General features: G+C 37.6%; 1 protein-coding gene across 2 annotated transcripts; it reads right to left on the bottom strand.

Moving 5' to 3' along the window:
• Positions 1-940: 940 nt before the first annotated feature.
• On the bottom strand, positions 941-12,372 carry postnb (periostin, osteoblast specific factor b). Of its 2 annotated transcripts, XM_034548582.1 has the most exons (21): positions 12,254-12,372; positions 11,657-11,755; positions 8,511-8,575; positions 8,123-8,280; positions 7,881-8,045; positions 7,641-7,787; positions 7,158-7,299; positions 6,064-6,276; positions 5,811-5,945; positions 4,986-5,134; positions 4,697-4,833; positions 4,357-4,487; positions 4,115-4,245; positions 3,725-3,827; positions 3,532-3,599; positions 3,116-3,179; positions 2,352-2,621; positions 2,141-2,188; positions 1,731-1,778; positions 1,604-1,642; positions 941-969 (listed from the first exon to the last, which is right to left on the bottom strand). In XM_034548582.1, exons 1-21 carry the CDS (start codon positions 12,370-12,372, stop codon positions 941-943), a joined length of 2,460 nt encoding a protein of 819 aa, XP_034404473.1. The 2 variants fall into 2 exon arrangements, with proteins under 2 accessions (XP_034404473.1, XP_034404474.1); XM_034548583.1 differs by lacking the exons at positions 1,731-1,778; positions 2,141-2,188 and adding an exon at positions 2,997-3,026 and having other exon boundaries at positions 1,604-1,639; positions 3,134-3,179.
• Between the last annotated feature and the right edge of the window lie 4,423 nt (positions 12,373-16,795).

Here is a 16,795-nt window from a genome sequence, read left to right on the forward strand (position 1 = left end):
TTTATAATGCATTATAAGGGCAACATACATGTGCACATGTTTCGTATACAGTTTATACTTTCCATACTATAAACCCAGTTTATTTCAAATTTTACATAATGTCTTTTAAGTTTCCAAAAGTGGTCTGCCAGCTCCCTCTTTAACATTAAATAAAAAGATGGCATTGAAAAGGATGACTCAGTAATTTTAGTTTAAGAGACGAGTGCGTACTTGGAAATACAAAATGCAGACATAATATTTAGATTTGATATTTGATATTAAGATCTCTTTTCTGAACCATAATCGACATTAGAAATGGCTCCAAATAACAATTTCTTCCGATGGCCTTTTTTTAAATTGGCATATTTTTATAAGAGAAGGCCCTTTATTTGAAGATGTTTAAAAAATAGGAAGGAAACAATCTGCTGTTGGATACGTCGATCCGAATAATACAAGCATAGACACGATTTACATGAAACCTTAAACAATTTACAGCCACAGATATGTCAAAATCATTTTAAGTCTGAAAACGCACAATCATTTATTTTTCTATTTTTATCACACTGAGATTTATAAATCTTCCCATACCGCTGGTAAAATCTCCTTGTTTTAACCTTCATCTATAGACAAAGTTTGAAGTGTAGAACTGAAATGTTTTCATAGCTACTCTAAAACATATTGATACCTTGAGTTGCTTTGTGTCTTTAAAGTCAAGCCAACATATTTATTTGAATGCTGTTTACATATGCTAAACTCTTTTCAGGCATTGCACACTCATAATAGATTTACATTCAAAGCACCAATTGTTGATGAGAATAGTTTTATTTTTGTTATTTATACCGTTTTTAAAACATTTGAAATCTTTTTTTTAAGGGTATTCTGTAATGAAAAGACCAGTTTCAACCTCTGGGTTTGCTGTCTCTATCTTTCTTTACATGGTTGTTTTTTTATCCATCCATGCTCAGTCCCTTCCCCTCCTCCTGTTGCCAGCTGTTAAAAAACAAATACATGTCAGTTTGCCAACTCATGTGGAATAGATTAGTATGAGAATGTTTAATATGTTTGCAGGGCAAGGAAGTTTGGAATCTAGGTTCTGATACCCCCAAGGGGACATTAAGCTCAGCATAGCAAGAGGTGATGATCATAAATTTAATCATACACAGGCGCATTGACTTCAAGCCAACAGGTGGATGTGGAAAAGGAGGTGGGGCTCATAACATGCAGGGGCATTAGCACTAAGTGTCAGCACAGCGTTCATCTGGGCCTTGTGGCCCCAAGCACAGCAGCAAAAGATGGATCAGCACACAGTCGGCTTAAAGGAATAAGAAGACACGCGAAATATGCTTAATACCTTTCTTGCCAAAAGTTAGATGAGAAGATTCATACCATTCTTGACAGTAGTATCAATCTTCTCATCTAACTCCAAGCAAAAAACGACATTACTCAAAATGTTTAATTATTCCTTACACCCACCATGACAGAAATGGTGTGTTGGATAAATCATGCAGGGAGATCAATGCCATGACAACATAGCAGTGAACTCATGTTGAGTGTCTGAACTAGCTAACAGTCTATGCTGCATTTATTACAAATGCAGTTTTTTTTATGACTAGATTTTCTTTACCTAAAACTCTTCGGGAAGCGGTTCTTCTTGAACTGCCTTCTATAAAGGCAAACAAATATACAAATCACACATTATATATGAATTATTTTCTCCAAGTCACTGAGATGAATGCACTGATAAGACTCACGTTGTATAAGTCTTTCACTTTCTCCGTTAATGTTTGAAAGATCAGTTCCTGTAGGAAAAAGAAATCATGCTTTGTGAAACTGAATTATTTTGTACGGAAATGCATTTTATTGTGCTGTGAGAAATTTAGTCTTAAAGAAAATCTAATTGTATTCTGATTATTTTAGCCATAATATGGAAATTATAACATTCCATCCATCCATCCATTTTCAGCCGCTTAGTCCGTGGTCGGGTCGCGGTGGCAGCAGACCCAGCAGGCTGACCCAGGCTTCCCTCTGACCCGCAACATTTGCTAGCTCATTCTGGGGATCCCGAAGCGTTCCCAGGACAGCTGGGAGATATAATCCCTCCAGCGTGTCCTGGGTCTTCGCCGGGGTCTCCTCATTCCAAATCATAAGCAGTTTAACTAACCTTCCAGGGCGATGTTGGTGGTGCCACTGCCGACTAAGTACTGGGGGCCTGCAGATGACAGCAATTCACAAGTTTGTGAGATGACTAGTGATAAAAAACTACTGACGTATGGATTCAAGTAAAACATCTTTACCTTCAATGACCCTGGTAACTTTGGTGATGGAGGGTTCACCTTCAATGACCCTGGTAACCCTGGTGATGGAGGGTTCACCTTCAATGACCCTGGTAACCTTGGTGAAGGAGGGTTCACCTTCAATGACCCTGGTAACCTTGGTGAAGGAGGGTTCACCTTCAATGACCCTGGTAACCTTGGTGAAGGAGGGTTCACCTTCAATGACCCTAGTAACCTTGGTGAAGGAGGGTTCACCTTCAATGACCCTGGTAACCTTGGTGAAGGAGGGTTCACCTTCAATAACCCTGGTAACCTTGGTGAGAGTGGGTTCCCCTTGAATAACCCGGGTCACTTTGGTTACATCAGGAACTAAAAATCAAAAAAGACATGTTTCACTACATTGAAATAGCTGGCAACACAGCATTGCCCTTCAAAACTGAGAATCCTTAATTTGCATGCAGCTGTCATAACATTGATCAATAAGTTTGCTTTGACAAAAATGTGATTTGTAATAATTGCTGACTGGTACGAGAATTAGCCAGTAGCAGATAAGAGATGCTCTTCCTTGCTTTCTGATTAATGGTACTTACACTGTTAAGCGCTGCAATTGAGTTTTGAGCATGCATTAACAAAACGTGATCACGTTTCAATTCAGCAGGAAGCTGACTAGTATATCCCCAATTCTATGAATGCAACTGTTTTATTAACCAGATATCAGACATATGTCAATCCTCAGTACTGTACCTTGCTGGACAATATGATGGCTGATCCTCTCTAATAACAACAGGAGGGAGAAAGCCATTAGTGAGAGTGAAGGATGCCTTTCAAGAGGTTAAAATATATCTATAGCAAAAGAAACCCACAAAAATAAACATACTTACTCATAAAAGTAAGGGGGATTTCCTGATATCTGAACCCTGAAATGTACTATAAAAAAATTAAAATAAAAATGTGTTACAGCCGATTACACATTGACAACATGTACAGTATGACCAATCATCTTTTTGTGTATGCTGCATAACATAGTCGATTGTCAATTAATCTGTAAAAGATAAAGAAAGAGTCAGAAAGCCTGTGTTGAAAACAACTAGCATTATGCTGTGCACAGTTGGTTTTCAAGCAGGATCTTGTTCTGTACTTTACGTTGAGTTACTATAATTATCATGTTGGCAGCCTTAGATGGAATAAGAAACAACAACACCTGCACACAGACAGCGTCACCCTGCCCTTTAGACATATCACAGCTGTAATAACTATGAGTAAATCTTTGATATGACACCTTGATTTGCATGTACGTGATGAGCCTCTTCAATAGCATGAGTAAATCCTGGCTTCCAACAGGGATATCTAAAAGAAAGCACAGGGCATTAACTTAGGTTGGGCCTTTTACAACAGTTATAAAATAAATGCGTGCATCTCTTGACAGATTTCCAAAAGTAATATTAACAAAATTGACAGCGTCAAAATTTCACCTCCAGGATACAATACTTGGTTGATGATGTGGATGACTCCATTTGTTGCCATGATATCAGAATCAGGGACTTGGACAGAATTCACTAGCATAGAGTTGTTTGCCTGTAAAACAATTACAAACAAGAAAACCACAAAATGAGGGGCTCGAATTAATTTATATTTTAAAATATGGAATGAACTCTATTCTTCAGTAAATAATAATATTAGTTTGCTAATGTTACTGAGTTTTAAAATTCAGGATGTGCTTTTTTCAGATAATAATGATCTAGACTATCATAATATTAATGAATAATTAAATAAATGTTTAGACCGTTATACTTAAGGATAACTTTAATAATATGTTTATTGACACAAGCTAAATGTTAAGTCTTGCTGTTCTAAATACTTACAAACATCACTCTGAGGTTGCTGCCCTGAAGAGACTTGAGAAGGTTTGTCACCCCGGTCTCCAAACCACCACCAATGAAGATACCATTATTAAAGTGATACAAAAGGATGGTTCTAAGAGCATTTATGTCACCTGAAATAAAGAATGGCAAACATATTAACTTCTTTTTTGTTGTTTTTGTAATTTTCAACTTGCAACGTAAGGGCTTGAAACACTTTTATAAAGGTAGCATTAAAGACCTACTCTTCAACAAAGACCAATCACTTTCACTCAAACCAGCAAAAGCGTTATCGTTTGGGACAAACAGAGTAAAGTCTCCCTCCTGTTTCAGCAGGTCTGTCAAGCCAGCATCTTCCATCAGAGACAAAAATATCCTGCAGCACAGAGAAGAAAACAACTTGGCTGTAATAAACAACTTGGCTGTAATAAAAACCACTGACATATTGCAACAACAGCACTTTCTGATTCCGCCATATGTGCCATGTTGAACTATTGGAAAGATACATAAATATGTGGTTGTGCTGCAGTTTAATACCATTCCAGTCCAGTCCATTTTCACTACACAACATTGCTCTTTACTTACTTAAACCCTCCATTTTCTGTCAGAATCTCAAAAATAGATTGTTGCGCTGGTTTCAACAGAGTCCTCATGAGATGAAGGGCCCCATTGCTTCCTTCTTTACTGCCTCTTACCAGACAGGAATTCTCAATGCACACAGCCTGCAGAAATAATTCACAAGTTAAAGGCAAGGGATTCATTATGTCTCAAAGATATGATGATTGATGGTCAAATAACAGGGGTAATGTATATAGTGTATGTTTAATGGCACACAGCCACAATTTTGGGCACAACTTCAGAGAATAGGACGCACTGTGCGATAGATGAAGACTCTCAGAAATTGTCCTGCAATGGTCTCCAGCCGCTGGCCATTGTACAACTCTCCCAGGACAATCTTTCTTTTCAAGATGTGGTTCTCCAGGATAATCTTGAGCAAAGTCTGATCCATGGACATCACTTCATCTGTAGATTTCCCATTAAAAATGAAACACACCAGCGGCATTGTACATTTACATCTAATGTATTGGCTTTTGCATCAGAAATGGCATTTATATTTATATTATTTTGACCATAATGTCCAGAAAGCAGTAGCAACAATTCTAACTATGTGCAAAGACCTATCTGCCATTAAGGACATGATTTACTGAACAGTTCTGTCGGTGAACCACTGTAGCCTATACATCATGAGACATGATGTCCTGTACATGCAAGAATTTGCAGTTTGAATATTCTATTACATTCGACTTTCATGTGCGTTTCTTGTGCATGCTTGTACACCCATTTAAAACCATATGCCTTTAAAGATAAAAGTATTGATCAATGCCCTGATCAATTACACCTTAGTGTTACAGACAAAAAAACATCTTTCCTCCCTTAGGGTTAAGTCCAGGGGGAGTGGAATACTGCAGGAGCTTTATGCCACGTCAGACTAAATACGTCAAACATGGCATAAAGCTCCTGCAGTATTCCAATAAATCCATGATTTCCCTGGAGCTCCATATATGTACTTTTATATTCACGCAAAGGGGTAATACAAAGTATCCTCCTTTAGTGTGGAGCAACCTAGGTTCATATTTAGCCAAGTGCTCAATGAAAAACAGAGGGGTGTTCAAGATGTAATGAACAGTATTTTGCTCACCATTGAAGGCAACATTGAGGGGAGCTAGCAAAGTGTACTCAGTGCCTGGGCTCATGGCAGCAGAAAGGCCCAGCTCGGACACCATGTCACCAAATGTTGACTGGGAACTTCCTACCAGTTCCATCACCTGTTTAGCTAAAAGGACAAAGAGAATCCCACCAGCATTAAAATATGGATTCCATGAACCGCTTGCGTAATATATATTCATAGTAAACCAGGTATGCTTAATAAGAGGAAAAGATGGGAGTCTAACCTGAGTCTGGCATGAGCACTTGGTCAATAAGGTGGATGACACCATTGGTGGTAACAATATCCTTCTTAAGCACCATCTTGATGCCGTTGACTGTTAGACTTTCACCATCACAGCCAATCTCAATACTGTTGCCCTCCAGGGTTTCATAAGAGGTGCCAGCCATGATGGCCTCAGAGCACTGGACTGAGTCCAGAAGGTGAAAATTCAGAAGAGCTGAAAAAGCAAGACACAGTTTTTAATTCTTATATAGTTTATTTGTAGATAGATGTTTATTTGAATGCAGCATAGGTCAGTTGGCTGCATGGGCTATTTCATGTTCATGTGCATGTCTCACTGCAGCTGAGGAAAACATGCCTTGGGAACCTGAGGACCCTTTGGATCCCTTGGGTCCTCGAGTCAGAAGACTTGATATTTTGTAACAGTTCTTATTAACTCTGTGTCTGATCTCACATCATAAGGCAAGCTGTGGACCAATAAAAAAGTTTTGGGTTGTTGCCAATTTGACCAGCTTGCTCAATAAAGCAGATGTTTCCTTCTTCTCAGTGTTGACACAAAACAAAATAATGTTACAAATATTGAGATTCCGAACTATTTCATTGTTTTTTCCTGGATTTTTCAAGAGCTTACGGTCACTGTATATTTAAAAGCTGTAACTTGCTATGATTGACGATTATGGTGCTACAATTCTTGCAAAATGTCTCAGAAAAATACTCATAGCTCCAGTATATCAATCCTGACTTACTCACAACATGTATATTGGTAACTCTTAAAGTATAAAACCAAAAGTTTCAAATGATGTGATGTATTATTTCACTTTCCATTAACAATTTCATGCGTAACTTGAAACTTCAGACAAACTCGCTTGCCAAATGTGTGTAAGTTCCAGATCAATTGCGGCGTCATCGGTTTTGATTTGAAAAAAGTTCAACATGTAAAAAATAAATACCTTAATAATTGACTTAGTCCAAGAAAAAGACCACCAGGGAATTACAGAATTTAAATATGGTCCCAGTTTGCAACAGTATTATACATCCTCAGTCTCCAATGCAATGTATCAGAAGACCTTGACCTTTATGAATAAAAGTCTAGTTTACCCTTGAGGACCTCCTTGTCGCCCTGAAGTCTCTCTAGCACTTCACTGCCCAGACTCTCAAAGGCTTCGTTGGTGGGGGCAAAGAGAGTGTAATGTCCTGGCTGACCCAGCTTCTCCAAGAATCCAGTGGTTTGAGCCACATCCTAAATGGTGATTTTACCAGCAGGATTATGTTAAATGTACTTAAATATACAATAGACTGCAGTAGAAGAAATACATAACAATCTAATCATCTGAAAAAAATAAGTATAAGTAATAAGTAACTAAATCGCAAATGCAAACACTGCATGTGTTTTATAATGACCTGCATAGATAAGTTTCAGTCCATTTTTGCTGTTTTTTTTACTCATGCACCTGCAATATTTTCTAAATTGCTCTGCATGCTTGCATTCTATTTTAATGACTTGGAATGTGTTTGCACTTTAGAATCCTTGTACTTGAGGTGTTTACATTATTTTGTCAATCGCTGTATGTATTTACTCACGCTCAGAGTTGTCAGGTCATCGTCAACCTCAATGACATCCTGGATTGTGTTTCCAACGGCACTGATAACACGGTCAATGACATGCACAACTCCATTGGTGGCAACCTGGTTGCCATAGATAATCCTAGCGCAGTTCACAGTCACCACCTGCACATAACATACACAATGTTATACCCCTGAAAAGTGTTTATAGCACAACTACAACAGGACTATATGGTAAACTTGAATGACAATACTCACCCCCGTAGAATAATGGTTAATTTGGAGACCAAGGTCATTGTACATGGAGGTGACTGTCATTCCATTCTTTAGGTCTTTAGTCAAGAGGCGTTTGTTGGCCATGTGATAATGCAGAGCGTTGTATAGTTCAATGTTGACATTGCTGACCAGCGCACCCCTCATTTCCTGATAAGTGAGGAAAATAAGATGTTAAAACCTCAGAGACAGAGACCTACTAGCTTTTCATTTAGTACTTGACTCACTTCATCCAAAAGATCCCAGGCGTCGTTGCTGGGGGCAAAGAAGGTGAAGGATCCAGATCCCTCAATCTCAGGCTTTAGCTTTGAAACCTCAGCATATTTTTGGGTTGAAGTGGCCTTCACCAGACCCACGGTGCCATACACATGATCAATCGGGGCCACTAAGAAGAAGATTTACAAAAAGCATTATTCGATTAGTCAGCCTGCCATTCTAATAATAGACTTAAAAAGAAAGACTCTACATGTGAGGAAAGTATTCTTCACCATCCTCTTCTAGTTTATTTGGTCTAATTTCAAAACTAGCATACAGCTGTTCTACAGTTGGAGGTATGGCCTTATTTAACCTTTATACATAGACAATGTAGACAATGTAGCATTTAACCCACTGTACCTGCAGGGCAACCACGCATGCCGTCCAACTTCATGTACCCTGGGCAGCACTCATAAAGCACAGTCCTGCAGGCAAAATACACACATTACAAATGTGTATATAATCACAAGTAGAACATGCCCTAAAAGAATCTTTCAACTTAGCTGTGTTAGATTTATTTTTCTGGCTGCCATGTTTTGAGTTGAATCATCTTTCCACCTTGGTGTATTCAGTGTTTTTAGATGTTCCTCATTATCTCCTTTATAACCTAAAGAGACCATGTGATCCTACAGCTTCGGCCAATACCTAATAGAAAGGGGGCCTCAAAGATTATGCTACTATTACAGTAGTAGAGTTATTGTAGCAAGACTTCCTTTTTGAAGCTAAACAATTAGTTTGAACGATTGCACTTATTTGGTTAACCTCAGAAACATTTTGGCCTTAAAAAACTGCAGTATAATTATAGTTGAGTTTTAGGAAATTTTGGGTGACAAGGAACATTTAAAGGGGTTGGTGGTCTTTATGGAAACAGTTGAGCTAATCTGAAAAACAACATTATTCAATTGTCACCAGGGGTTTGAGAGCAGTTTTGTTTAACTTTTATAATTTAGTGAGATAACTATTGGGATTTAAATTTATATAAATTGGACACAAATGCTAAAAGTTTTTTGCTGTTGGAAAAACATGTGAGAAGCAGTGTCTGATCTCTACTGTAAATTGTGATGGACAACGTAGCCCGAGGAGGGTAGTAAAATTAAAAGTGCAGCTGCTACGTATAAACATGACTATACCCCTTGGGTCAGCAGGTTTGAACATGTTGGAACTATATCATTGTTTCCAGCTCTTGGAAAACCAGACATTTCACCTCAAATAACTAACACCAATAAAAGAACCACAAGAAATAAAGAACATAGTTGGCGGCCCAGTATATTGTATACTGCCCAGTGCAACGTTAGAAAACTCAAAGCTGTTTCTTTTTCCCATTAATCAGCTCGACATGATTTAAATAATCATAAGAAATAGTAAAAACGTATTTGGTTGTGTTTGAGAGTGAACAGCGCTGGTTCTACTTGACACAAAAAAAGGAGAAGGTAGATGAGGACTGCGTCAATATTTAGCAGTTCCTCTCAAACTGCAGAGAGGTGCACACCAGGAAAGCTCCATATGTGTTCCATAGTTCAAAACAGGTAATAGTGACTTTGCCGGCATGGTTAGCGACAAACAAAGACATAATTGGATTGAATGATCAGATGACTAAAAGATGCTGTACGTGCAGTAATTGTTATTAGTTGCTTATGGGCAAAACACCTCTAATAGTGAGATTCTAACACCTAATAAAAATGAATTATGCTTTTGTTCAGCAAAATAAAAGAAAAAGAAGAAGAAGGAGAACACAGCCAGGGTACAAACCGAGGCTTCTGGGTCATAGCTCACTGCAAAGCTTTAACAGATGTATTTGAATCAAAGTTGAATGGAGTTGGGGGATGAGATCACACAAGCTCTATTGGGGCAGAGTCAGCGAAACCCTGCTCCCCCACACAGAGGGATTGTATCTGGCCATGGCGTAGGAAACTTTTTACTTGTCAGCATGTCTATAAAAGAACTGTTCCAAGAACCATGATAATTTTGTCAAACATATTATTAGCTGTATGTGGCTTTATTCCAATACAACCCATCACTAATGGGCAGTTTGGATGTTCGGTTGTACAAAGTCTTCTTAGAGAGCTACTCTGGAAGCGGAAATATTCTAATTTGTTGAATTAAACTTCAGTGGGACAAGTCCAAGTACTTTGGCTGGCTCTTTAAAGCTGTACAGTATAAATTGCCAGACACCATTGTAAAAAGTGCAATTTAAGCCAAATTTAGAGCATTTTAGTGAGTTAGACTGGATTTGTTTCCATGTTCAAGCTTTTAATGCGTTCCTGCTGCTTCTCTGGTACAGGAGGAGATTACTCTTATTGTATTATATCTTATACAAAAGTTAACCTTGATGCATAAGTTATACCAATGTCAAAGGTGTATGTACTCTGAAATGAGCATAATTAACAACTGATTAGCAAAACTGTTTTCTTTCAAATCAACTCCACTAAAACACATGCTGACTGATACCATTATACATATAATTTAACTGAAATAAAGATATTTAAAGGTTTGTTTGGTGAAGGTAATATGATCTGTGTCCCAATAACTATTTTCAATTTATCTTTACAATACCCACTAATGAAAAGTAAACTTCATTAACTAATTAGAACATGTCTGCCTCCAGTGTGGCTCTCTTTTGAATAAATTGTTGTAACTCAAACTTGAACTTACTAGTTATATGTTGTGATTTCAGGACACCTTGCGTCATCACACTATTGTGCAAATCAGTAATCCCGTCTAATGTGTGAATTCAAATTTGGCTTGATTGTCTTTTGATTGATTCCACAGTCCCATGTCAGGCTACCATTGAAATAGATCAAATTATTTGTCTCTTTCCAATATTATAATTTTCCATGATCAATGAGCAGTGTTTATTCATCATGTAGAACTAAGCCTATTTAGAGTGCTAAGCATGACTTAAGTATAATGCAAGCGTCAAGGGCAAGCTGAATGTGTGTGTCTGTGTGTGTGAAAGAGAGAGAGGAAGAGAGAGACTTTGAAATAGGCATGGCTTCAATCCATGTTTAAACACAAAAGTGCTGAAGGGGCTGGAATAATAAGAGAAAAAAGAGGTTGTCTAGAATGGCTGAGCTGAACGCTTTTCCATTCATGAATACAGTCAACATTTGGCAGCCACATCATAGCCTGGAATCAGTGGTTCACCACTCAACGACGACCAGGCTTCCTAAGTTATGAAAACCTTAATGCACAGAAATAGGATTGAACAAGACAGCCCCCAATACAAAAGGTTTAGGGCTGTGTCCACAAATGTGTTTTTCATTTTAAGCGGTATAGTTCATTCAAAGTAAGATAACAGATGTCGGTCTCTAAGGAGACATTCAAGTTTCCATGAAACCTTTCAAGAAGAAGCAGTAGAAAAAGCAGACACTGAAGATAAATCCTACATTTAACATTTTTTTACAACACTGACATACATGATACAATTTTTAGTCATTGAATGTCCTTGGTTCATTTTTTAAAAAGAGAAATAACTTGTCCGAATGGAAACATGAAACAGCACTTACGCTTTCTTTCCACAGATGGCCCCTCGGTACCAATTACGACAAGTGCTGAAGTACTTCTTCTTGGTCCCCATGACTTGCTGAAGCGCGCAGACATTGGGTCTGATGAGAATAGAGGGTAGAAAAAAGGAATGAAGCATTGATCAGCAGGTAAAACACAGGAGTAATAATGAGGACGACAAACAGCCCCGCTGGGTAAGACATCAGACTGTCAAGTGTGAAGTTTTGTATATATTTGGCAACTGGCCCTGCTGCTTTTGAAACCAGACAGTAAAATATGAATAATCACAACATCCCCGCCTGCTGGATATGTAATTGGTTTCTAAGATTTGGGCTATAAATTGTCAACTATAACCCTGCTGGTTTGCACCTTTTCCAAGTGAGTTGTAATGTTATTCTAAAACACATGTCATAAATGAACAATTATTTTTTTTTTTTTACAATTGTGACTGCATTACAATATAGCAGAGACAAATATGCTGAAATAATTAGAACTAAGCTTGTTATGCTCAAGTCTCAATACTTTTGCATACAAAATTAACTAACGTGACATTACAAGGGTGTACAAATATTCCTGATGAAAGACATTGATAAGCTTACCCTTCTTTTCTTGCCCTGATGCGACTGTGGGCGACAATTTTATCATAAGCTGAAGATTCAACCTCGTCAAATGTGGACAGCACAAAGAGTGCAAAGGCAGCTACAAACAGGAGCTTCATCCTTGATTTCTAAGCTAGCACCTCCAGACACAGAGTGATGGGAGCAGACTGAGAGTGGGAGTTTATATACTGCAAGGCTCAACCTCCACTCATGGAAGATGGCAACATGTCATGCATGGGCCACCCAGAACTTCTCAAAAACCACATTTAATATCCACATATGCTGTTTTTTAAATCTTTTTATTTTGATGATTAGTATTTAAATAGGTTATAGAGGACCATTCAAAAAAATAAATTAAACATTCACAACAAGTTTTGTTATATTTGCCTCTTTTATGCATATTTAAGATGCACACATTTTGATGCATTTCTTACAGTAAGCTTTGTTATGTTAAAACCTTCTAAACGTTTTAATAATGTTATAAAAGTCAAAGCCCTAGAATACAGGCAGTGTAACCTGATCCAGAATACTTTAACAAAAGAGTAGATTGCATTGGATGAACAAGAATAAAAACATAAAAACATTAGGACACATTAGTATATTTCTTTGTTAACATTTTTTTTTTAAGAATTTAGTGCTCAATATTTTGGTTGAAACAGATTTAAGTAAATATACTTCTCACTGCAAAATAGCTCTACACATTTTTAGAGCCATGATGGGATGCAGAATCCAGCTGCATCACTTCTGTAAAAGTGTCTGGTGGACCGCAAACAGAACGTGATGGTATAAATCCTTCAGAATGTAGTTTGCTCCACCAAGTGGTGGGAAAGAGTGCAGGCGGTGGGTATTAATGAGCATCACTATATGAAATTGATAATATTACAAAAAAATATATATATTAGACTGGCACTTAATACACAAGATAAAATCACTATTTGAGACTTCCAATCAATCAATGAACCAAACCACGCAACCATAACACCTAAACTTAGATGTAAAGTGTCAGTTCTTGTCAGTTCTAAATCTGAAAATGTGTACTTTTACCTACATCACTGCTTTTATGTTAAAGGTATTTTCAAGAGCTACACCAGCCTTTCAAAGCCACAAAGCTGGATCCATATCTCAAACCGATTGGCAAGTTTTGTTAGACAAATATTAACAGAACACAGACATTTGTACTTTCATGTTAGCGATCGTATTACAGATACAGCACTTGTTGTTGTGAGCAATTGTCTGTAAATTGGCTCACACTTGTACAATGTGAAATCCAAGAATTATTTGAAGAAAATAAAAATACGCTGCAACCTACAAACAGCATGAGCACACATGTGTCAAACATATCAAAGCTGCTACTTCATAATATGCTTTTTGATCTACTTGATTCCTTACTAATAAGCAAAATTGCATATGGCATGAAACATTACACGTTTTCAAAGTGCAGCTGTTGTTAAGCTTTACTAGTGGGTGTTGTTACTCACAGGATGCCCAAGTGGCTTAACTTACACCATTCACTCTGCCACATGTTCTTCAACCTCCTGGCTAGACAGATGTTACAAATGTGAGCAGGAAAGAAATGCCCCCCCCGGCCAAGATTATGTATTGTTAGAAAAGGAAAAAGAGCCAGTCCAGGATCCAATACTGCAGCACAGATCTGAGACTGAAAACCAGTGGCCTTGCTTATGCTTGCTTGTTATGTCTATATTTTTAACCAGTGAGTAGAAACATTTAAAATACCTGAAAATGAACCATTCGGCAAACCATATACCTATTAAAAATATGATACTTTCAAGCAAACGACCCTCTTATGATCTTGATTCGTCAAGCACTTAGACATTAAATCCCTGCACAGCCTTTTCTTCTCCTGAAGACTGGAACACATTGACTTTACAATCCCCATATTCCAACTAAAGTAAAGTAAAGACTGTACTTGCTTGCATGGTGGAATCATGGTACCACTGAACTAGCTGCAGTGATAATACAATGTGTCTTAATCAGTCACTTTCACACACACTGACACAAACACTGCATGTGATACAAAGAATGGGAAAAAGTACATCTGATCATGGGTACAGTTTCCTCTCTTTGTATCTTGGGAGTATGCTCCTTGTTGGAGTGGACATTTAAGGGAAAAGAAATATGACATCAATCTAAATTGAGTAAGCTCTTCAGATATGGAACAGTGATTTAGTCCAATTGATTAGCTTTGGGATAGTTACATTAAGCTGATGCTTTTGTCCAAAGCGACTTCCAATCATGTTACATTCATACACTGTAGACACAGCTACAGGGACCAATTCAGGGTTAAGTGTCTTGCTCAAGGACAGATCGACTAGGGTGGGGATTGAACCACCAACCCCCTGATTGAAAGACAGACGTGCTAACCACTGACCCACAGTCGCCAAGGATAGTGTGATTTGCTCACAGCTGCTATGGTAACATAAACTTAAATACGTCATCCAGCATCTCAGGCTGCTTGCAGTTTTTAGATATAAAGATGTGAAGTTGAATATCTCACATACAATTGATAATAATTCCTCCCTATTAATGTCAAGGTGGGACTTTCTTTTATATGTTTGTATTCACTTGATCCCAATATGTGCATGTTTTAATTAATTACTCCGTATGGGTTTTATTTGTTTGGGATTTTAGATTTAGCTTTTTTATTGGTTTTGATAGGTGTGTGTTGCATGGTTTTAGTGGTTTTATATTTAGAATGTGGATGAAGGTGATAAAAACAAACAGCTGATTAATTGGACTACACCCCACACAGCTGAGACTGGTCAGGGTTAGGGTCAGGGTTAGGGTTTTGTGTACACCCGTGACTGAGGGTGCGTGCTTTTTCTTCCTCAGCGGCCACAGCAGTTCGAGAGAGGGGAGGCAGCAGTGGTGAGGACGAGGCGCAAAGGATCCGACACCTGAGAAGTTTAATGGGACAGCGATCACACGGAGCACTGCGGTTGGATGACCTATATATATATATGTTGTTCTGCACATTGTTTTCACTTTAAATGCCATATCTGACATATCTTCATTTAGCCCACAACACTCCAGTAGTCTTTTACATTATTACACATCACTAGAGGGCGCCTGATGCTTGACAAGTAGTAATGATTTAACACAAGGCAATTATTATTCTAACCACAATCACCAAATCATTAAAATGAGATGGAAAAAACAATCAGTGGGAAATGCTAAATTTTAACATTGGTACACACCAAAGTTTTGTTGGTTGGTACTTTAAATTAACGTTAACATGCAGAAAAGCCCCTTTCAGAATTGTGTTATAGGCTCCTTGTCAGTTTACAGCTGATTAGCAGGCATGCAGGAGGTGAATAATGTACCAAACAAGCATTCATTTTGAAACTAAAAGAGCGCACCATAACCTTTTTGGTAATACTTTTCCTTTGATAGGTTACAAAGAGGAGGCATATGTCACGGGAGGATGTCTATGTAAACTGTGCATCTAGTGCACTTTGTTTGAGGGACCACTGTATATACAGCCAGAGAGAAGGTCAACTATTTACTGAAATCCTTTCTGCAGTAGACAACATGAGTGAAGATTACAGCAGTAAAGCAAATCAAGTGAAAGTCCAACTTAAAAATGTCAGTTTTAATATTAGTAAAAGGCATACTTTGAAATGGATCAAGAGTACAGCATATTGTGCTGTGAAGAACAAAAGAAAAAGTTAGGAACAATGTTTTTTAAATTAGCATTCTCTTTATTTGCTGATTAATTTCATTACATTACACATACTAAATTAAAAAGCACAGTCACACACATAGGGGCTCTTACACCTGCAACTTATATATGGCACCCAGGGTTAAGGAATACAGCTTGCAAAAATTAGATTGAATTGCCTCTTCTGCTTCAACAACAGAATAGGAGTAACATATATTGCTTTCAACCTAAACAGGTTAGGGAGGAGTGAAGGAGAAGCTAACCCTACATCCTGAACTAGATAGTTGTTACATTACAAGTTATTCAACAGTATATAATTTGTTCCGGTATTAAATACAATTTCCTTTAATTCAGAGGAGGAATAATGGATACTGTTAGCATACAATGAATATTACTTTTCTATAGACATAGAGAAGATGATTTTTCATATCACAGTCAGAAGACAGTTCAAGGTGGAAGAGGGTAGAAGAGGGAGCAAGGTGTCAGGGCTCTTTGGAATTAAATGCTCATGGTAAAATAGGAATTAGGAACTTGCTTCACAATTCAAGTTAGCCCTTACTCAGTTTTGATATATCTTCACTCAATCAGAGATGAATGTGTGTAATATAATGTGACATAACATAATATGTATTACACTATACAACATTATCTTAACTGCATATATATATTTAACTTGTAATCAAGAGATAATATAATTATGTTTGATAAACTGTTTTACAAATGGTAGTTTAATGACTGAAAGTTCCAATCCAAACATGTTTGAAAACATTAATAAAATCCCTCCATAAAACAAAAATAGTAATTAATTTTTAGATTTATTTGGCTAATTTGTTACTTCCTTAGTATGTTCTATGCAAGAATGT

This window comes from Cyclopterus lumpus, chromosome 13 (genome assembly GCF_009769545.1).
Source record: "Cyclopterus lumpus isolate fCycLum1 chromosome 13, fCycLum1.pri, whole genome shotgun sequence".
NCBI lineage: Eukaryota > Metazoa > Chordata > Actinopteri > Perciformes > Cyclopteridae > Cyclopterus > Cyclopterus lumpus.